We start from the raw sequence: 22,757 nt of genomic DNA, 5'->3' as shown, positions 1-22,757 counted from the left end.
CGCGGCGTCTTGCGTCACGGTGCACGCACAGCGCGCACGGGCCCCGCAGACGGGGACCGCGAGGGGACAGAAAACCTAGGAAAGCAAACGTGTGTGTGTGTGGGGGGAGGGAATTGGGTAATTCGGGACTTTAATGTGGATTGTTGGGGGCTGCTTCGCATCATGGGCCGTGTGGACGCCGCTGCTCCGGAGTAAGGCTGTGCTATCCCAGGGCAGAGACAGACGCGGGCTTGGGGCGCCCCCTGGCGGCGCCGACTCTTCCCTGCGCGGCCGCACGGGGGCGCCGCTGCTCCGCGAGGATCCCCGGGGAACCCCCCCCGCGTGACGTCACCCACGCTCATTTGCATGGGGGTTCCCTAGGCCCCGCCCCTGGGGCCAGTTCCATCCACGTGGCGGGGAGGGTGCAGCTGGTGCTTGAGCCCCTGCCCCTGGGGTCGGTTCCCCCCACGGGGGGAGGGGGGTTGGGGTGCAGCAGGGGGTCTTTTGAACCCCTGAACCTGCTCCTGGGAGTCCATGTAGGGGGGTTGGGGTGCAGGAGGGGCTGGTGTTTGAGCCCCTGAACTTCCTGGGGGTCCACGTGGGCGGGTTGGGGTGCAAGAGGCGGGGGCTTGAACCCCTGTCCCTGGGGGTCCATATGGGGGGTGCAGTGGGGGGGGTGGGTCTGGTGCTTGAGCCCCATGAACCTGCCCCTGGTGTCAGTCCCCGCCATGTGGGGGGTGCTGGAGGGGGCTGGGCTGCAGTGGGGGGGGGCTGGTGTCTGAGCCCCTGCAGTTTGGTCCTGTCCCACACCTCTCTGCCCCCCCGCCCCCCCACAGAGATGCCCCTAGGGTGTCCCTGCCCCTCTCCTCCCCCCCCCCCCCGGCTGCATCAGGGTACAGCGCTGTCCCGGAAACCACGGGGCCGCACCAACCTCTTGCTCCCTGGAGGACGCAGCTCTCAGGGGAGGCCTGTGGGGAGGTCGTGGGGTTTACACAAGATGACAGTGCAGGAGGCCTGAACCCGCCGGCTTCGCGCTGGCACAGACCCAGAATCCGTGTCTGGTTCCTCCTTCTCTGCGGTGGGAGGAGGGTCTGCGGATGCCAAGCTTGTTCCTCCTGCATGCCAGGCCCAGGCTGTCCCAAACCACATGGGGAGGCCCTGAATTGCAGGTGCCCCCCCTCCCAGGGGTCAGCGGGGCAGCCCACCAGGCACCTGGAAGGCCTCCCAGGTGCCTCCCCCCACGTCTGGGGGCTGCGGAAGAGCAACCTGGCTGAGGAAGTGAGCAGTGGGGTTGGTCAGTGGGGAGGATGCTCAGAGCTGGGCTGAGGTTTCCTCTGTGGACTCCAGACGCTGGAGGATGCTGCTGGTAGGCAGGGATCCTCTTGTTCCTACAGCACCTTGCACACCAGCGCTCGTGCAAGAGAACTAATGCTAGTGAACAGGATGAGTTTGCACACAGGGACAGTTGCATAGCGTGTCTCGACCGGCCTGATGCACCCAGGAAGAGACCATGGAGCTGAACGCACCCCCATCCAGATCAGTCATAGGGACTTCAACTCCCTCCCCCCTGAAACACCACGGCAGGAGTAGAGGTCCTCGGGGGACTGGTTCCCTTTCCTGGGGTAAGAACACGCTGAGCTCACATGGGATCCAAACCACCATTGCTCTTTACTCAGTAGCACAAGAGATGTGGCTGCGTGCACCCTCGCTGGTTCCCTTTCGTCTCCAGAGTCCCCTGGGCTGGAACTTGCATCTTGTGCAACCCTAAGGAAACACCTTGAGGAAGAGGCTTCACAGCCTGTGATGGTGGAGAGCTGCTTGCTCAACTCCAGCCTGATCTCCCCCCCCAGGCCAGGTCCCTCCTGCCTGTGGGGGAGAGGAGGGGGTTGCACTCCTGGCCCCTCTGCCTGGGAGAGCCTGGCCTGGCCAGCATCCTCTCTGTCTGGCTGCTCTGCTGGGTCCTGGTGGCTGCACCAACTCTGAGAAGTCGGGTCCAGATGCTTGGCAAGGACCCTGTTCTGACATGGCCTTATTGGCAGGGGGGTGTGGGGCTGCCCCCAGGTTGGGGCCAAGGGAAGGCACTGGCGTCTCCAGAGAAGCAGAGTCAAGAGCTGAATGGGGAAGAGGATCAAAGGAGCTACTGGAAATCCAGCTCTGGCAGGCCCAGGCGGCCGCAGCTCTGGAGCCAACAGACCAGCTGCTGCCACTGCCACCCACATCCAGCCCCTGGGCCAGGCAGAGCCAGCTCTGTCCTGGGCGCCTGGTTTGGAGCAAAGCAGAGGGGAAGGGTCAGATGTGACAAGGACGCTGGGCAGGGTGTGCATGTGTGCGAGTGCACGCATATGCAAAGGCAGGCATGTGAGTGCAGGCCTGTGTGCGTGCGTGCAAGAGACGGGGGGGAGGGCGGTGGCTTTGGCTCAGGAATTTCAAAGCACTTCAGCAGCGATTTCAACAGAAAAGCCTCTCTCAGAGCCAGGAAGTCCTGTAAAAGAAGCACAGGAGCGTGAGCAGGAGCCAGAACCTGGGCGTCCCGACACTCGCGCCTTTCCCAGAAATGAGCAGGGACCCCAGGCGTCCTGGCTCTTGTGCCTTTCCCAGCAGTGGGAAGAGAAGCCACGCATCCCCACCCGCCCAGGGAGGGGACCCAGGAGACCAGCCTCCCGCTTCCACACTCCCTTCCCAAGGTGGGGGGAGAACCTGCAGGCCCCATTCCCCAAGATCCTGCCTTTGCCTCCAGCCACAGCTCCCTCTGTCCCCCACTTCCCAGCAGGCTGGACAGGTTTGGTACCCTCCAGAGAGCTTGGTGCTGAGCACCAGCACAGGATGCTCCATTCCCACAGGCCCCCGGAGGTCTAAGCATGCAGGAAAACCCTTTCCCGTCAGGGCTTCAGGATGGATGGGGGTTTCCCAGTCCTCCAGACTGCCCTGAGAGCTGACAGGCATGGCCCCAGCTCCGTCCAGACGGAAGCAGCCTGGATGGGTGCTGCAGATGCAGCCGGAGCCCCGTGTTCCCCACAGCCTCACCTGGCCTAGGTGAGGAGCTGAGGTGTGCTCAGCTGGACCTGGGCATAGATGCTGGTGATCGGCGTCATCGCTAGGAGGCTCTGAGCAGGGCTCTCAGGCGGGGAGCTCAGGATCTACAAGAGAAGGATGAGGCAGAAGTGGAAACAGCTGTTGGATCAGCCGCTGGCTGCAGGGGCTGCCCTTGTCAGGTCCCCTGTGGGGGGTCAGCGGGGAGGTCCATGACGGAGGGTGCTCCTGGCTGGAACAAGACCAGGGAAAAATCCCCACGGACCTGCCAGTCCTGGGAAACACCCTGCATCCAGCCGGCTGAAGACAGCCAGGGAAGCCAAGGGGTTTTGCCAAAGTAAAAAATAGATGACATGGAAGTGCCAGCTTTGCCCCGTCCTTGGATGCAACTGCCTCTGGGGTGGGGCCTGGCAGCTGCATAACAGCTGCAGAGGAATATAGGACAGGGAATGAAGACTATGCCGCTCCCTTGCAAAGCGGGGTGTCTCAAGGTCAGACCCAGGCAGCAGTGCCTTGTCAGGGTGGCACGGGAGAGCTCTGCCAGGCTCTCTAGGATGTCTCCCAGCAGCCGGGAGAAGGAAGCTGGCAGCCACGATAACATCTCCCGGCTGGCAAGGGGCGATGAGGGCAGCTTCAGGCTCCTGGTATGGGGTCAAGGGGCCGGGGTCAAGGCCGTGGCCTGGTGGGTCTGGGGATCCCTGCGCTGTACAAGTCCCCATGGGCAGAGAGCACCAGGACTTCTCCTCCTGCAGGGACTCACCTGCTCATCCCCCTCCGGTGGTCTCCTCCTCTTGATCTCTGCGTACTGGGGCTCACTGGGACAGTCTCGCATGGGGGCTGAGGAGAGGGTAGGATTATCATGTATAGTGACCAGGCCTCTTCACCGAATAACAAACCCCATCTCCTCATCCCATTTCATAGATGGGAAAACTAAGGCAGAAGGCAGGAATTTGCCCAGAGGCACCCAGCAGCAAAGATGGGAGCAGGACCCAGCCCTCCCAAGGCCTGTTCCAGTGCTGGGTCAGGTCTCTGAGATGGAGCTCCTGCAAAGAGCAGGGACCCACCTCTCCCAGCTGCCTTCCTCCTCCTCCTCCTCCTCCTCCTCCAGAGCCAGGCCCCAAAGCACACGGCCACGGCGACAATCAGCCCAATGCAGAGGAACCACCTCCACATGGTGGCATCTGCAACCAAAAAAACAGCATCGCTCACCATCTCCCAGAGTGGTTGGGTGCAGGGAAGGATGTGCCCCCCACCCCTGCGCAACACACCATAGCCTGGCAAGAGCTGGGGGACTGTGATAGCTCTTGGTGCCAAGCAGATCCTACAAACAAGGATTTGGGACCAGGGGAACATCTGGCCAGATGCTTTAGGAATGAAGCATGGTGCCCAGATGTTCCCCGGGGGATTTAGGCACCTCTGTCCTCATTGCTTTCAATGGAAAGTATAGGATCCAAGTCCCATTGAAACCAAAGGAGATTGCAGTGCCCAAACCCCTTTGGGTCTGCGCCCCTGAGGAGCTTGCAATGGTATGAATCAGTTCCCAGGTTGGCAGGGGAATTGCTTGGTGGGTCCTGACCTCCAGGGCTTGGTTTGGCAGCAGGGTTTAAAAGGGGATGGGGATTTTGAGGAAACAGGATCCGTGTGCGCTGTGCAAATACACACACATAGCCAGGAACCAGCTGCGTCCCGGGTTCCCCTCCCCTCACCCATCGGCTGCTTGACTCTGAATCCGCCAGGAGGACAGGTCTCACGTGTGGTGTTGCTCAGGCAGAGGCTCTGCACGACCACGGAGGTGCTTTTCTGGTCGGCGGGGTTGCTGGCGCTGCAGGTGTAGGTGTTGTTCCAGGTGCCCGGGGGCAGAGCCAGGTGCAGGCTCTGGCCATCAGCCGAGACGCGATGCCTCGCCAGATCTTGCGGGGAGTCCCCTGTGCCCCAGGTGATGTTCATGGCAGCTGTGGTGGGCACCTGGCAATGCAGCGTGAGGTTGCACCAGCCCAGCGTGCTGGGGTGCACCTGGCTCTGGATCTCGGGTGCTGGCACCAGCTCTGAGTTTGAAACAAGCCAAACAGAGGTGTTGGCACTGTGGGCTCTGAGCTGCCCAGGTTCCCCAGCCATCATCCGCCCTGCTTGGCCAGAGCTACCTCTCCCAGGTGAGTCTTGCTCCAGGCAGCAGAGCATTGTACCTCCTCAAACACGTCCCTAAGATCCCCAAGGGCAGCTTGCTCTGATTCCCCATCCGGCTCTGCCCCTGGGCCTAGGTCCTAGAAGGGCAGACTGGGCCTTTGGGGTACAGACGGGAGGGCTGTGATCCTTCCCTGTACCCATTTTGGAAGCCAGATGGGCTGCACCGGGGCCCAGCACTAAGCATTGCCCCCCAGCCCCATACCGTAGACGGCGAGGTGGAAGTGATGGTCCTCCACAGTTGCTGGGTGCAGTTTCACACGGGCACTATACGTGCCACTGTCATCCTTCTTCAGATCCCGGATGCCCAGTGTCGTGGCATTGGGCACCTCTAGGCGCTTTCCAAATTGGTCACCAGGATCCAGCTGCTCTGGCCACCCGGAGATGAACTCTGCTACCATGATGGCGCGGCCCAACCCTGTGTTGAAGCTCCACTCTGTTGACTTCACCGACACTCCTGGAGGCAGGGACACAGACAGCCAGGCCGAGCTGCCCAGCACCCGATTCATTTGGCGGGCTGTGGGCTGTGCAGTGGTCATCGCAAGACCTTAAGAAACAGGACAATTAAAAAAGGAAGAAATGGTGGTAACAAGGGAGCCACGGTCTCTGTAGGCAGAGCCCCTGGAGGCGGCCAGATGTGTCATGGAGCTCATTTATCTCCCTATGACGTGAGAGGTGGGAAGTGTTCCCCTGCCCTGAATCTCACTGATGACCAAGACCCCAGGACACCTCCGTGTCAGCTCCCTACTTTTTCCAGTCTCCCCACCCAGCACAGCCCTGCTGTTGCGGCGAGGCCCCGGCCCCTCTTCCCCGCAATCCTGAGCCCGCTCTGCTGCCTAGCTGTGCCTGGCTAAGCCTCAATCCTGCTCCAGCCCAGAAGCAGTTGCTTTTCTGTCTTATTCTGGCTCTTGCTGAATAAGTCCCAGAGTCAATGCCTCCCAGTGGATTTGGGAGTCCCAGTGAGAGGTCTGGGATGGAGGATGCTCGCTGGTTGTAGCGCCATACGTGATGTTTAGTATGATTGAGCTCAATCAATATGGTTTTTAGAAAGATTGAGTTCTCCTCAATCTATATGATTTGGAACTGATTTGGCTGATTTGACTGGGCATATGAAATAAATATATTAAAAAAACAAATTAGTCCCAGCACGAAGAGCCGGGAGGCAGGGAAGAGCCAGCCCAGAAACACCCTGAGTCCTGCATGCTGTCAGCACAAGGAATTTATCCTGTGTCTCCCCGAGTCCCAGTGCAGGACCAGTGTCCCAAACCCTCCCACCCAGCTCCCAGTCCAGCCCCTTTCCCCAGCCCCAGTTCCCATCCCTAGTGTTATTTCCATCCAAGTGAGAACCATGGGATTTGGCTCCAATTTTCTTGAAGAGGTTTGGGATGGGGAAGGCAACACAAAGGTTGGGTATTACTAAATTTTAATCTAATCCCCCTCCCCTCCCCCACCCTGGCAGCCTCTGCTTATTGCTCAGATCCAGGGCTTTGAAAGGGACAGGCAGATGCGATTACACAGAGAAAGGAAGATCAGGCTTCCACATCACAGAGCCAATTTTATATTAAAGCTTCCGGTGGCCAAAATAATGAGATGCTGATTTCCTGCACTGCTATGCAGAGCTCTTCTCCAGAAGGCGGGGGAAGGGGTGACTTCTTAATGACATTTAATTATTTCTCAGCTCTGAGCTCGGCCAGGTGGATTTGTCTGCCTCTCTCTTGCCTGTTTGCACCCTGGGTCAACACAGCCGATTTGGTTTGCAAAGTCTGCGAGCTGAAGTGACAGAACCACAGGCCAGCGCAGAACCCAGCAAACCACAGGCTGGGTTATAACAGGCGCACGCCCAGCACATGTGACGGCACCTGGTGCACGGAGCCGCAGGCTTCGGCGGCTGAGAGACGCATGCCACACACACACACATGCCCCCGCCCCTCCTCTCTGAAACCCACCACCCACCAGCCCTTTGGAGAAACACCAACACCAGAGTCTCGCTCTGGCTGAAGCCCCTTTGTGCAGCTTGTATAGTGCAAAGGCAGCTGCTGCTATGCGGCATGCTCCAGCTTGCACCCTGCTTTCTACCCCGACCGCAGCACCCAGTGGTCTCTATTATATGAAAATAATCTAGAGCAGGAGCAGAGGTGTGGGTTTATCAGCCGCTCATGGTAGCTCAACGATCAGACCCCAGGCCAGGCTATGCTCAGCCTCTGTATTAGCTTGTGCAATAATTTAAACCCAGCCCAAGCAGGTGTGAAATGCTGGTTTGCCAACAACAGAGAACCAGGATGCACCAGCCTGTGCTGATCCTGGTGTCTGGGTGAGCTCCAGTGCCACCTGTGTCCTTCTGCCAGGAACAGGTTGGTGTCCCGGAGGTGTGCCAGAGGCAAGGCCTCCGTTTCCATATACTGCGCTCACTTGCCATAGAATAATAAACCAGTCCCAATATTTATCCTCAAACATGGTGTCTGCAGCTCTCAGCCTCACCCGCCTCTGCTCAGCTACCTGCCTGCTGGCTCAAGGCCGGGGCTTTCCCTTGGCAGGTCTTGCCGTCAATGTTACAGACTCTCCTGCCCCCTCCAGCTGTGCCAGGCTGCGACGTGTTGCAGAACAGCAGAACGGTGCCATTTTAGATCCGCTTTGGAGGGGATAAATGGCAGCACATGCTGCTGGGCACCAGAGGATCAAATCTGTGGAGTTTAACCTTAAAATAGATCTGGGGCTGTCATCCTAAGCCTGACGTGTGTGCAGCATTAAGGTTTTATTTAGCCACGGGACTGATCCAGAACGGTTTGCCTGGCCCCCTCCAGTTCAGGGAGTTCTGACCCACAGCTGCATTTCAACAGCTGGATCGGAGGCAGGTTGGGAACCCCCACTTGGTCTTTGTGGGAGGTGAATGCAGAGACCTGGGCCAGCCTCGAGGGAGATCTTTGTTATAACAAGGATGAATGAATGTATGCTATTCAATGCAATGTCTATTGGCTATTCAAAATGCCACGTTGGCCCCTTATCCAAAAGCCCCGGGAGGGAGCATGAGGAGCTGCACTGCTGCCAGGAGAGGGTGGAATTGCAGAGGCAGCCTCTGCTTCTGCAAAAGAGGCAAAAATCAGAGGTCCCAACCCCACACCCAGGGGCCCTGAGCCTTGTGTGAGTGGTATCCGGCACCTTGTCTAGCTGGCAGAAGTCTGCAGAAGAGAAGATGGAGGGGGGCTTTAATAGCAGCCTTCAACTACCTGAAGGGTGGTTGCAAAGAAGATAAAGCTAGGCTAGTGGTTTTTTGGCCCACAGACCCCTGAGGGCATGCACGTTATATCTAAGGGGGCCACGAAAGACAACTATGATCAATCAAAAGTACATGAATACCCACGCTTACAGTTCAAAAGGGTCCACACCTTCATTCGATTGCTTTTAGGGATCCACAAATGAAAAAAGGTTGAAAACTACTGAGCTGGGCTGTTCTCAGTGGTGGCAGGTGACAAAACTTGGAGCAATAGGCTCCAGTTGCAGTAAGGGAGGTTGGATATTAGGAAAAATACTCTCACGAGGAGGGTGGTGAAGAACTGGAGCAAGCAACCCAGAGAGGTGGTGCAATCTCCATCCTTGGAGGTGTTTAAGACCCGGGTAGACAAAACCTTGGCTGGGATGATGTAGTTGGGGATGGTCCTGATTTAAGCAGGGGCTTGGACTAGATGTGACCTCCCGAGGTCCCTTACAATCCTCATTTTTTGTGTCCCATGCCTGACTTCAGCCAGAAGCATTCACAGGACTCAGCCCTGCCGCTCTGCCTCTCCATTCCCTTACTCCAAAGCAGCACAAAGTAAATTCTTCTTGCCCCCCAGATCTGTGTGGTGGGGCCTCAAATTCGGGGCACCCCAGTGTGAATCCATAGGCCAGGGCCAATTCCCTCCAAGTTTGGCTAGAAACAGCTCACTCCACCCAAGGGCTAACCCGCCGGGCATGAGACAAAGACAGTTTTTTGCAGATTCCCCGGGCTGCAAAGCGATAGCTTCCCAAGCCAGCTGGGACTTGTGCTGCAATTTCCTCTTGGGACTTTGAAAGGAAGAAGGAAGAGAGCTGCTCTGGGGGGCTTGGTTTTAAACTACAGAATAGCACCCACCAGGACATGATGGAGACTAGCAGTTCTCAGCCTCTCCCTCATCTCGAATCAAATCAGTCATTACAGGCATCTTAAATGTCCTGCCCCCTAAGCTGGGGTCCCATCCTAACCCCACAGCTTCCATGCCAAGAACCCACACACTAGCCCTGTACTGAGATAAGGGGTAACATCCCCTCCCAGATCCAGAACAAAGCAGGGGTGGGAACCGGCTCTGTCTCTCCTCTGACAAGCCAAGAAAAAACCAAGAGCAAAACAAATCCGAAAAAACACTCAGAGAACCGAAGAAGCATTGCTCAGACCCTTTAGATTTAACCCCCCGGGGCTGGATGAGTATTCAGAGCTGCAAAGCACCTCCAGCTCTGAGCAGATCTGCTTTCCTTAATGCAGTGAATACACAAAGGAATAGAAGAAAGAACTTTTTTTTCAACTATTTAGTTGGTCTAATAAAAGATATTGCATCCACCCACAGAACCTTGCCTGAAAGTGAATCGAGCAACCCCACAGCACCGGCACAGACCCGCTCCTTTCCGTCCACCCAGCCAGACAGCCCCCAACCACCATAAAGTTTTCCCAGGCTCTTGAGTTTGTTGGGTTTAGCAAGGCTGAGAAGGTTTAAACTCCCCTTATGACCCTGGGATTTCTGGTTTTAACCCCAGAAATATGAAAATCTTCTAGAACTACAATTTATGAAAATCTTCTACAAGCCAGTTGGTGAACAAGCAGGTAACGTAAAGCAGCTATTCCTCATGACCGGCAGCTGCATATAAAAAAAATAGCAGCATACCAAAAAATAGCAGCCCAACAGCATTCACCTGGCACCCAGCACCCTCCCTATCTCCCACCTGTCTGACTTGCAGCACTTCAAGCCAGGCAGGAGCTTCTCCGTCTCTCTAAATAGGTCGGCTGGGTGCTAACATGGGGAAAAATGGGCAAAGAGGCGGCTGCAAACCTTCCCCTTGTTTGCCCAGATCTGTCTCCTGACCTTGTCTCAAGCTGGGAAGACGTGGGTTACAAGCCAGCATTTGCCCACTCACCTGCCCAAGAGCTGAGCAGCAGCAAGGCAGGGACAGAAGCCACCTCCATGCCTTTCTCTCCACCTGGAGCTCAGTGCTCCTGAGAGAGAAGCAGCAGGACTAAGGAGCAGAGGGAAGAGTGGCTCCACTTCGCTGAGAATAAGCCACCTGTTTACTACTAAACACCTGTCTCCCTGCCTGCGTGTTAGCTTACCTGCCCAGCAGCCGATCAGTTTTAGTAGCATCCCTGGGACCAGGGGGCTCTTGCAGGCCATGCCTTCAAGTACTAGCTGCGAAGATCTCGGAGCTGCAAATGCTCAAGGGGAAGTGAGAGTGCATGCTTGTCTCCTCGCCCACTGAGCCTGCACGGGGAGGGGACATAGGTAGAAGCCAAGGGCTTTGCAAGCATCACAGAACAGACTGCTTCTCCCTTCCAGGCACTTTTTGCACTCAGAGCTGTCTGCCCACAGCCCCTGGGGGATCTCAGTGCCACTCCCAGCCCTCTCCCATCACCTTCTGCTTCATATTTCTGTCCCTTTTAGCTCTCCCTCGGGCCGGCCACCATAAAGCAGCCTTCCCAACGCTCACTAGGGAGAGGGCAGGCCACAGCTCTTTGCCGCGCACAGCCAGGCACGATGGTGGCAATTTTATAGATGCATCTATTCATGGCGCCCATTTGTCCCCTGCCCCAGACAGGGCTGTGGGCGGCACCCCAGGGGCCTGCAGCTCCCTTGTCACGAGAGCTCAGCTGCAGAGGGCAGGCTGCTGTCTCTCAAGCTGCAGGGCAGGTCACCCTTGCATTTCCTGCCTGTGGTCGACATGGCCTAGTTACACAGCAGCCTGCGTGACAGCAGTTTGGCTAAGCCAGGCTTGACCGGACATGTGCTAATTACCCTGCCGGAGTAGCACGCGGCCTCTGCCAGCGACAGCATGGCCTGTCAGGCTGCAGCAGGTGCCTGAGGGCAGGTCCCGCGCCACCCTGGGCTGCGGTCCCCAAGGAGAGAGCGGCTGTTTGGACCAGACCAGGCTGGAGGAAAAATGCCTGCAGGAAAGTGAAGCAGTCCCGGCTGAGACCTGGCACACTCAGCTCAGGCATGTGGCCCACTTGTCTCAAGGGAGCCAGGCTGCAGCTCCCATCCCTTGGGGGTCTCCAGCCTCAGGCAGGAGAAACAAAGGACTGAGCTGTTCCTGGTTGGGGCAGGATGTATAGCTCTGGGATCACCAAATAGGGAAGTGGCAAGAGGTGAACTTCCCTATTCCCAGGGCAGGATTGTCTGGGAATGCAAAGCACTGGGGCTGAACAATGAGGCAGTGAGAACCAGAGATGCTCTTCTTCTTCCCCACCCACCTCACGTCCCCACAGACAACTGCAACCGGCTGCTAATTTTCATAGTTTTCTTATATTTGCATGAATGCACAGGCACACCCCGTCGGGAACAGATGTGTGCCTTGCTACATGTGCTCGCAGAAGTGGGGAAAAGAGGAGAGGACTCTGAGACACGTGGGGTTTGGGGTGATTTCTTCACACATGTACACACACACACACACGTCTATACACATGTATACACACACATACGCACACACGTTTCACAGGAGATCTGCCTGCCAACTCATCCTCACTTGTTTCATCCTGATAATGCCCCATGTCCCAGCCCAGAGCCAGATCCTTTCTGGATCAAGGACAGGAGGGGTAACCCTACCACCAGCACTCCCCACCCAGCCTAGCTGGATACATGGAGGGAAATGGGAATGGAGATACCCCCTTTATGGACAGCAGTAACACCCCCCCAGGGCAAGAAGGGAGTAGGGCTGGGGATGAGGGTCTTGGACCCCCAGAAAGCTGCTCTGGGCAGGGCTCAGCTCCACGCTTCACCCCAGGCTGCAGCCTGCTGCCATCGGTGGGAGGCTCAGGCCTTTCCCAGGCACCGATCCCACCCCACTTGCATCCCAACTCAGCTCTAGAGTTGTTAGGGAAGTGCATGTGAGCAAAGTGCATCTCCTGACAGATGGTCAATACACCTTTCAACAGGACGCTTCACCCAGGGCTGCAGCCTGCTGCCATCCGTGGGAGGCTCAGGCCTTTCCTAGGCACTGATCTCACCCCCTCCCATCCCAACCCAGCTCTAGGTGTTGTTAGGGAAGTGCACGCGGAGCAAAGTACATTTCCTGACAGATGGGCAATACATCTTGCATCAGGTTCCACCTGGTAACATGCACCTCCTGGCACCTCCCTGCTGATTTGCTCACCAGCACATCTACTGTGGTCCTGGGAAGGGATACCTGTGAGCTTGGGGCTGCTCCTCCACCAGCCCCAGGCAGCCCCGTACCTTTCACCCACCCAGGAATATCACGGGGATGCTTCTTCCAGGCCTTGCGCTGCGTTGCAACCCCAGCCGGCCCCGTCACCCTCAGTCCCAACCAGCTGCAGCAGCAAAGCAGGCCCCTCGCTCACCCTTCCAGCTGTCTATCTTTACCCTGACAGCTTTTCCCCTCCCTAATGCTCCAGCTGCCTCTCCCCCTTGCTGGGGCTGTACCTTGGAGCCAGGCAGCGCTGGCCCTCCCCACATCAAAGATCTCATTAGCGGATCAGTCCTGTTTCTCTTTGCTGCGTTGCCACTCGCTGAGCACCACTGAACAACAAATGCAGCTCAAGGTCCCTGCACGTGGAGATCAATGGTTTCTTGTAGCCACGTCCTGTTCAGAGCTGGGGAGAGGCATTGCGACCCGTCCTCTGCTGCCATGACACTCCACTTGGCAGCCCCGCGGGGAGGGGGACCGTGGCTCTCTGCTTTGCTGACATCCCTTCTGGATGGGCTGTGCCCCCCGGTGCAGCCTGGCCCCTCTCCCTTCTGGCCTTTTTTCTCGGTGGCTTGCACCCCAGGAACTGCAGCCTCTGCTCCCACCGCAGCCAGCTCCATTGCCTTAGCTCCAGTCCCTTTTTCCCCAGCAGGCTCCGGGGGCACAGGGAAGGTTGCAAAACACAAAGTGGTAGGAGAGCCATGGGGCAGGAGAACGCCGGGCGAGCTGGAGCCAGGGTGCTGAGTGGCAACGACCCCGCAGCTCCCACTCAGCTGGGTCCTGGGGGAAGGAGAAAGGTCCCTGAGGTCACTCATAGGGGTGTAGGGTCCCTTGGGCCAGGCCCTGCCCCAAGACAAACTCACATGCTCCCAAACCCCTTGAACAAACATGCTCCAGCACAGGCGAGTCCAGACATCCCGTCTGTTGCTCAGGCCATTTCCTAAGTGGACACTGGGGACGGCTGAGCCCTGTTCTGGTTGCAGCCCTTGTTCACATGCTTCTCCCCATCCCTGGGAGAAATCTGGATCAGGTTCAGCTCCATTGGGTGTAAATGGAATGGCTTGTGCCAGTGTAACGGACTCATTCCTGATCCGATTTCAAGTGAAACCAGCTCAGCCAAGTGTAGACAAGGCCTGAGCCCCTCCATCCCCCGGAGGCTTGGTCCTGGGGTCCCCATGCAGCGAGGGGCCCATGATAACAGGCTCAGAAGAGCATCCTCTCCCGGCCTTCCCAGCCCCTGGGGACCTCCCTTCTCCCCTGATCTCTTAGAAAACAGGGGTGCGTGCCCTTACGTTGCTCGGTTTAGGTGACCTCGGCTGCGTTTGCTGGGGTCAGGTGGATCCGGTCATACACGGTGGTGACGAGTGCTTCCTTCTGTGAGCGCCGCTCCGCGGTGCCGTCCAGGTGCCGCAGGGCCTGAGGTTGAAGTGGAGAGGAGGCCATTGGCATTGCTCTGCCAGCTGACTGCAGGCTGGCCTGCCTGCTCCCCAGGCTGCCAGTGGGGCTGAACCATGGGCTTCCCCTGGCATGGTATGTCCTCTCTGCCCCAGTGCGGGGCAACACACCAAGGAGGGGAGCATCAACCCCACCAAAGGGCAGGAACAAGATGTATGCAGCAGAGAGCAGCAGCTCCTAGAAAGGACACACTCACAAGTACACACCATAAACACCCCCCCCCCCCCCCCCCATACACACACACGCACTTCACAGTGATGGGAGCAAGGCAGAGGCCACCACAGCCCTGCACCTGAAGCAGAGAGACGTAGCAGCGAGCAGCTCCCAGAACGAGATGCACACGTGCCCACTTGTGCACTGCTGGCGCCGGCTGCACGACCAAAGGGCTCAGGCTGCCCACACTCTGCAGTGCACCCCAAGTCATAAACTCCTCAGGGCAGATAAAGCCATGCCATGGTGGCAGCAGCCCTATCTCCTGGCACCAGAGAGCTGCTTCTTGCCCCAGTTTCAGCAAAGGGCACTGGCAAGCTCCACACTCGCTGAGCGCAGTGGAGGGGAGCATGGGGCTGCCTCCCAAGCAGTGCTGGGCAAATGTGCTGGCAGCATTTGAACTCGTGTCCCTGTGGCTTCCCACAAAGCCTTCACCTTTTGCCTGCTCCTGGCAGAGCTCACCTGGTCGTTGCCCTCCGGAGGGCTCCTCCGCAGGATTTCTGCGTACTGGGGGTCTGAGGAGCTGGGCTCAGCTGGGACTGGGGAGGTCACAGCTGCAATGAGATCATGAGGCTGAGAGGTGGGTGAGACCCCCCAGCTCTCCCCCCCCCAGCACCTTGATCTGGGCAGCTGCACCCTCCTTGTGCCCCAAATCCCCTGGCTGCGCAGAACCCCTTGCAGTGCAGGTGCCAGCCAGACCAGATGCAAGGGGTTTCGGTGGATGCTTCTCCAAAGGGGCATTGGGTGGTCTCACACCTTCCCCAGCTGCAAACAGACCCATTGCAGTGCAGCACCTCCCACCCAAAGCCCCAGCTCCCTGAGGCATGGCATAGCACCTGGCATCCCCAGGACTTACTGGCTTGGGCTGACTTCTTCTTGTTGAAGCGCCAACACCAGACGGCACCACCAATGCTCAGTGCCAGCAGGATGATAGTCAGGACCACATAGCCTGGCTTGGAGGAGGACGTGTCTCGGTCTGGAATGGCAGAGGCCATGGGTCAGGGCTGAGGGGGAGCTGGGAGGGTGCTTGGCACTGGCTGTGGGGGTTTGGTGGGGACAGGGAAGCCAGGCTGGGCCACCACAGCCCATCACTGTGCTGGCTGCATGCCCCACAGCCCACTCATGCTAGCTGGTCCCATTCTCCACTGCATGGAGAACATGGGGTGCCATAAAGGCAGTGCCTCCAGCCTTGTGCTTTTCCCTTCCTGTCCCCAAAGCACTCGGTGGCTGCAAGTGTACTCCCATGTCATGACAGTGGGGACACGAGTCTCTGAGAAGGGGAAGATGCTTGTCCAGGGTCCTCTAGCAGTGGTCCCACAATCCCAGTCCCTGAAGCAGCCATGCAAGGCCAGGCCCTGAGCCCCTCACCTTCCCGGAGGCAGGTGGCATGCAGGTCGAAGGAGGCGCTTTTCCGGTCGGCAGGGTTGCTGATGCTGCAGGTGTAGGTGGCATTCCAGGCACTGGGCGGCAGGGCCAGGCGCAGGCTCCGGCCATCAACGGAGAGCTGGTGCAGCTCAAATCGCAGTGGGCGTGGTGGGCTGCCCGTCCCCCAGGTCACATTCACAGCAGCCTGGCTGGGCGCTTGGCAATGCAGTGTGACGTTGCACCACTCTGGGGTGCTGCCCAGAAGCTGGCAGTGGACCCGGGGCGCTGGCACTGGCTCTGCATGCAGGAGACAGGTGATTGGATCTGACACTGCAGAGACCAAGCCACCCTGGCAAGTGTCCCCCACCTGACCCTGGCACATGCCTCAGCCTCCAGCACCCAAAATCCATCAGGCCCTGAGGAGATGCCTGGACCTTCACCATCTCTGATGCTCCTGTTCCTTGGGGCTCACTCAGGCCAGGGCCAGGGGAAGGAGCGGTCTCTCATCAGTCCCCACCACGACACTTGCATTGTTCCTTGTCTCCATCTCTGGGGCTCAGAGAGGCACCAGAGCTGGAGAGATTTAATGCAAGTGGAAAGCGGGTCATGCTAGACACACACATGTGAACTTTAGGGGGTGGAAGGTGCCAAGTGGGTCTAGGTGCAAATCCCTAGGCCACGCGGTTAGAGCATCAGTGGGGACCTGGGCTCTGCCACTGCCTCTGGGTGGCCTCAGGCAAATCCCCTCATCCCTCACTAGACTCCCCCTCTGGATCTGCCAATGATGAGCAGTGGCAAGGCCTAGAGCCGACGCTGGAGTTGCTTGTGTTTCAGAGCCCCGACAGACTTCCAGGCTCTTACCGTAGACGGCGAGGTGGAAGTCGTAATCCTCCACGACCGCCGGGTGCAGTTTCACGCGGGCGCTGTACTTGCCGCTGTCATCCCGCTGCAGTGCCCGGATGCCCAGCGCTGTGGCATTGGGCACCTCCAGCCGCTGCTGGAACCGGTCACTGGGATCTGGCCGCTCCAGCCCCCTGTCGTTGAACTCCGCCACCACGATGGCGCTGCTTGGCCCCGCGGCGAAGCTCCATTCTGTTGCCTTCACCTGTGCCCCTGGAGGCAGGGACACGGACAGCCAGGCCGAGCTGCCCAGCACCCTGTTCACCCGGCGGGCTGTGAGCTGCGTGAGGCGTGGTGGGGCCTGAGTGTGGCCGGTTGGGGGGTCTGTGGAGAGAGGCACAAGGAGCATTAGCAACATGGGATTGCAGCAACATAAGCAACATCAGCAGAGCAAAGACTCACGGGGAACACCCCTATCTGGGCTTTGTCTCTTCCAGTCATCCTGAGGCTTTGGGGGCCACCGAGGCAGCACGAGAAGGAAGCAAGATGCTGCTCAAAGCACCGAGCCCCAGCCCCACCTGCCGGGGTGCTCAAACAGCGCCCCACTCCCTGCAGTATCTGGGCAGGGGCGAATCTCACCCAGCAAGGACGTATTTAGGGGTGTTTGGGCTCCAGGGACTTTGGCAACTTTGGAGGATCTGGGCTTTAGTGCTTCACTAGAAAATGCCCTTGAACAGAGACCTTTTGTCCTGAGTTTATACAGTGCCAGTGTAGCATCCTGACCCAGGGCTGGGCCTCTAATATAGTGGTCCCACCAAAGCTAAGGGCACCCAGTCGAGTAGAAGGTCTGGCCAGCGCCACAAATTCCCTCGGGACTTGTGGGCTCAGCTGGTTTTAGAGACAGCTTCTGGGGACCCTGGGAAGACCCCAGGTCTGTTCAAAACATCAGTTTCAAAGCGGCCCTGTTTCCCCCCTCCCACACATCTCCGTGGACCTCTGCAGTGCAACAGCCCCTAGGAGGATGGGGGGAACCCCTGCAGACGGCTGCGCCCCCACACAGCCTCCTTCACTGCCTGCTTGGCCAACTGGTGCACGGAGACCACAACGGTATCGGTTCCTCCTTTCCCTTGCAGGACCGTCCCTGGCCGCCTGGGCCATCCTGGGCTAAATCCCCTTGCAAATGGCTGTGCCTGGCCACAAAACCATCTTACCCAGAGATGGAAACAAGGATTCCCAATATCTCTGGCTCCCAATACTGGCCAATCTAAATGCCCACTATGCTGTGCTGAGATTAGGTCCTGGGGGGACCCACCATCAAGTGGTGCGTTTGCCAGACTGATGGCAGGGCTAGTTTTTGCAGGTTTTCCTGGGCAGTGGTGAATGAATCTTTGCAGCAGGGAGGGGGAACTACATGAGAAGCAAAGGGCAGCTTTCAGCCAGCGGGGAAGTCCAGACCCAGACACAGCTCCTATTGAGAACAGCAGGCCACATCCCTAGCTAGCACCATAGACAACAGCCCAGTTCCATCCTCTTTGCAACCCCCCTGCAGGGAGTTGAAGGCTGCTGCCAAATCCTCTTCAGACTTCTCTTCTACAGACTAAATCAGCCCAGTTCCCTCAGCCTCTCCTCACCAGTCATGTTTCCCAGCCCCTGAACCATTTTCATTGCCCTCCACTGGACGGTCTCCAGTGTGTTCACATCCTTTCTGCAGTGGGGGACCCAAAACTGGACACAGGACTCCAGATGTTGCCTCCCCAGTGCTGAACAGAGGGGAAGAATCACTCCTCTTGATCTGCTGGCAATGCTCCTACCATTGCAGCCACAGAGATCTCCACAGACCCCTCTACACAGATCCTGATGCTCATCCCCGGGGTCTGGCCTCGGGGCACCTCTCAGTGTTGAGGACTCCAGGAGACTTTTAGACTCATCGGCCAGCTCTGGATCCAGCTCCATTAAGAACTTGGAGCTGGGGACAAGGAACCGCTGGGGACAGTTTGAGGCCTGTTAGGAGGTCACCGTGGGCAATCAGTCTCCCTGGCCTTAAAAAACACATGTATCCTCGTTTGCATACAGTCACCTCAGAGCCACATCTGGGGGCAGGGAGAGAGCACTGCACTGCGTGGCTAGAGAACCCAAAGTCGACTGGAAGTCATTCCCCCACCCCGGTGATGGGCGGAGCGATCCCTGGGTCCCGCTGCCACCTCTCAGATATCAATGCTCGACATAAGCCAGGCCAAAGGGAGCAGCATGAGCCACGATTTCCCTACTTTCATCTCCTGCTGCAAGGCAGAAGAAGCAGATGTGCCTTGAGTATCCAAGAAGATTAAACACAGCAGTGTTGGCTGTGCCTAAACCCTCGGCCGGCCAAGTTACAAGCGACCTCCCTGCACTGCCTCTGTGGGTCCTGGTGCATGGCCTGAGCCGATTCCTCTTTGCCTTTCTTGGCTTTTCTTTTTGCCTCTTGCAAAACTCTGCTCCCGGCCGCCTCTCCTGCCATTTCGTTCCCTTCTGAATTGCAGAGCTGAGAGAGAGGAAGGATTGCCCAGTGCCGGAGCCATGACAGGACAGCTCTGCCCCCCAGAATGAAGTCCCTGGTAGACAGTGAACCCCCTGTTCCCTCCCCCGAGCTTTGCCCTCACATAGCATGTCTTCCCAAGACTGACCACTCACTCACATGCTGAAAGAGCAAACGTAGAAGACGGTGTAAAAGCACTACCTGGCGATGCTGCCCATACTGCTACTGCTGCAAACTGTGTGGTCTACTGGTGGACCAGATCAAGGCCCCTTTATGGCATACATTGGACCCCCCCCAAACACACACCCACCCTTTTCCCCACAGGGGTAACAATCCAAATAGGACACACAGAGGCTGTAGCAAAGAGGGGAGAACCCACTGTAATGTTTGCAATCACCTTTATTTTTGTTCGGCCATTTGGGGTTTTATTTTTTGGGGGGGCTGGGGAGGAGGTGGAATCTTTCTGGGTGGGTTGGAGCTGGCGGGATGCTTTCCTGTACCGCGCATGTTCGATCTGCTACAGGGCAAGGCTGGGGAGAGAGAAAGGGAGCAGCTAAAAGGATGACAAGGAAATTCAGGCAGCATCTGACTGTTTGATGGTACCAGGCACTGATTCAAATCAAATGGTTTGTTTGTTTTTTTAGATCTCAAAGTTGGCTTTCAACCTCAGCACCCACTGCCGGGGCTGGATTTTCCAGTAGATACGGCGCTTTGTGCACCCGACCTTATCTGAAAATCTGGTCCGTTGGAGGCAGCTGAGACCTGAAAATGCTGATGCGTGCACAAAACTCCCAGTTCCAGAGAACTGAATGACTCCGCTCCCATCTCATGGCCAGGGCTGTGGGACGTGGTCTCTGGGCTCTGCAGCATTGCATGCAGGGAGACAGGAGATGTCCATGCCCTCAGGACAGCATATCAGGCCCAAACCAGCTGCTTTTACCTTCCCCAAAATGTCAGGCTCCGGGGATGTTCCCACCACTTGCATCTGGATTCACAGCTGGGTGCAACCCAGCCAGAAATACAGCTGGGACCCAGCTGCATCTTCAGCTGGTTACACAGGAGAGACAAGATGAGTTGACCACTGAGGATGCTTGTACACATTACGATCGAGGCACAGCGCAGACCACTGAGACCACTACGATGCAGCCCATGGGCTGCTGTCCTGGCTGGTCTCTGAACATGGTGAGCCCCTCTGTAGGGCTCACCTGCTATTTAAAGGTGTGCTACCCTATTTCTCTAGGCAGCAGCCCATATTAGTAGACTCCTGCAAAGTAGGGGAGTGTTATTCCTCCCAATTCCTAGAGGCATTGGAAGTGTAGAGCCAAGCAGGAAATTGAGCTAATGCCTCAAAAGCAGAACAAAGTGCTGGATTCAGTGCTGGGTGAGTCGGGTCCATGCAATTCAGGAGCTCAGGCAGACAAGGTTCCTTGCGTGAATCTGATATCTTTTATTAGACCAACCCAAATAGTTGGAGAATAATTATTAAGCAAGCTTTCGGGTTCAAAAACCCTTCGTCAGGCTAAGGAAGTTTCAGCAGTTGGTGTGTGCTCTTCCTGGATGGAATGACAAGTAAAGAAGCCAGGGGCTGGGCTGGGGAGTCAGGAGCTCACACACTCTTCAACTGTCCTAGGCATACAAAACCCAGAACCAACCCCCGCAAAACCTATGAATCTAATACCTCAATCCCTGGATTGCCTTCCAACACCGTTGCCATGCTTTGCTCTAATGACCCTTTTGTAGCTCATTTTAGGGCTGGCAATTAAAACGAAAGCATGTCCCAGCAGCTAACAGGATGCAAGACGTGTGCTTCTACTCTCTCAACACCTGGCATTTTTCCACTTGGTTTTCCGAGCCATTTGCCAGCGGCTATCTGACCTTTTGGCGCGTGGGTCCCCCTGACATCTTGACATCCGTTTCAGGCTGCCAGCTGCTTTTTCACTACATATATGGTAGTGGCGTGCGCGGTCCCCGCTTTATTGTTCGGGTTATTCTAAGGAAATGACAGGTCGGAAAAAATGCCGAAGCCAGGTCACTTTGTTACAATCACAATGTTTCCTGAGCTCGTTGGAGCAGCTGAATTTTATCTTGTTTACCCAGAAGTTGCCCGGAACACATTAATCTCAGCAAATCCCTGCTCTCAACCCACAAGATCTGCGCGTTTGTAGGAGAGCCCTGGATTACAACGGAAAAGTCCAAGAGTTGAAGAGGCTTAAACCTGAGCTTATGGATGCTCCAGAGAGAGACTTATTTTTGCTTTATCCAGACAACGGTTACAAATTTGAGCTGCTTGGGACCAAATCCCCATGCTCGGGTCTGGATGTGAATTAGTCTAGTGCGGGTCTAATAATGTGACAAAAGGAGGAAGCAGCAGGGGAGGCACCTGGGTTTGTTCAGCGTTACCTAGTTTCTGTCCCAGGTCTGAACTCCACCCAAACACCACAGGGCAACTCATAACTCACTACAAAGTCCTAAACGATCTCGTTAGAGTGGTTCCTGGTTTTGCGGTCATACCTCTTCACATCGCAGAGCAGCAGAGTTTGAGACTGGAATGAGGATGCTTCAATTACTGGGCAACGTTCAATCTGGCCAGAGGGTTGCATTATAGGGATGCAGAGCTCCCTGGTAATCTGATCTTCCTGTTGTGGTGTGGTTTTCCCTTAGAGTTGGGGGAGAAGCAGTGCATCCATGGATTCTCCAAGTGAAAGATAAGGAAGCTCTTTTGGGGGGGATCCACATCAGCCCCTTGGCTGGTACAAATAGGCCAGGCCACACTGCCCTGCTTCTCGCCAGCCGAGTGCCTGGATCGTGGCACAGAAAAGTCAGAAGACAAGTTTGCGTGGAACAGGCTCCCTTCCCTGGCATTGCCAGCAGAAGGAAGAAATCAGGCGTGTTGCATGACCCGGTCATGAATCCTTGAATTCACACACTCACACGCAGCATCTACTGGCCTGATTAGGCAATGCTCTAGAAAACAGCTAGCGACAGACTTCCACTGGCTGAGATAGAGGATCCTTAAGCCTCCGCACGCCTGTCCTTGCTCTTCCTCTGGTATTCATTCAGCATCCAGGTGCTCCCCAGCTACAAAGGGCATTTAGATGGGCGCGCTAGGGAGAAACCCACCTGCTGGGTCCATGGTCTCCCTTCCAGCCCTTGTTCCTCCCTACAGTTCACATCACCCACCCATCTCCTCTGCTGCCACGTGCCTGGCTCTGCTCCACCCTGCAGACAGTCTCACTCACCTGGCCAGAGGCTGATCAGCATCATGAGTAATAGCAGGAGAGAGGCACGGCCACGGGCCGCTTCACCATCCATGTTCTCACCACTCTGGCGGCTCTCTGTTCATCCGTGGGCAGAGACTAATATTGGAGCGGTGCTGGGGAGGAGCAAAGCTGGCCAATTGCACACTCTGCAGGAAGCTTGTAGCCTAGAGCTTGCATGGAGCGAATGAGCATTGGCTGAATGCTTGTCTACTATGGCCTGGCATAGGGTGCTGGGCACCTCTGGAGGAGACTGAGATGCTCCCAGCCAGCTGCAGCTTGGGCTGTCCTGACTGCACACCCCAGGTGCCGGGAGAGAACGGAGCGTGGGTGTCTTGAGGAATCATCCAGCAGGATGCTAAAAGGATGTAGTTCCTGAGATGGGAATCCCCCTGATCAAGGGGCTAAATGCTGTGCTGTAAGGAGGGTGCTGGGGCCGGTATAGGCACCGGTTTTGCACCAGATTGTTTGAAATCATAGGACTGGATGCAGCAGCTCAGACTACC

The 22,757-nt window shown here is 57.0% G+C and overlaps 2 protein-coding genes across 2 annotated transcripts; both read right to left on the bottom strand.

Moving 5' to 3' along the window:
• Window positions 1-1,628: 1,628 nt before the first annotated feature.
• On the bottom strand, window positions 1,629-6,447 carry LOC102567882 (SLAM family member 9). The gene is made up of 6 exons (XM_059718056.1): window positions 5,396-6,447; window positions 4,761-5,054; window positions 4,074-4,190; window positions 3,770-3,846; window positions 3,004-3,116; window positions 1,629-2,461 (listed from the first exon to the last, which is right to left on the bottom strand). The coding sequence occupies exons 1-5, from the start codon at window positions 5,727-5,729 to the stop codon at window positions 3,009-3,011; spliced, it is 930 nt and encodes a 309-aa protein (XP_059574039.1). The 5' UTR covers window positions 5,730-6,447; the 3' UTR covers window positions 1,629-2,461; window positions 3,004-3,008.
• Window positions 6,448-11,692: 5,245 nt separating this feature from the next.
• On the bottom strand, window positions 11,693-22,485 carry LOC102567719 (natural killer cell receptor 2B4). Its single transcript, XM_014597714.3, has 7 exons — window positions 22,234-22,485; window positions 16,501-16,863; window positions 15,643-15,936; window positions 15,131-15,250; window positions 14,737-14,828; window positions 13,902-14,025; window positions 11,693-13,389 (listed from the first exon to the last, which is right to left on the bottom strand). The coding sequence occupies exons 1-6, from the start codon at window positions 22,304-22,306 to the stop codon at window positions 13,912-13,914; spliced, it is 1,056 nt and encodes a 351-aa protein (XP_014453200.1). The 5' UTR covers window positions 22,307-22,485; the 3' UTR covers window positions 11,693-13,389; window positions 13,902-13,911.
• Between the last annotated feature and the right edge of the window lie 272 nt (window positions 22,486-22,757).

This window comes from Alligator mississippiensis, chromosome 15, assembly GCF_030867095.1.
Source record: "Alligator mississippiensis isolate rAllMis1 chromosome 15, rAllMis1, whole genome shotgun sequence".
NCBI classification, from domain to species: Eukaryota; Metazoa; Chordata; order Crocodylia; family Alligatoridae; genus Alligator; species Alligator mississippiensis.
The sequence above is the reverse complement of the archived record's forward strand: the minus strand, read 5'-3'. Positions and strand labels throughout refer to the sequence as shown.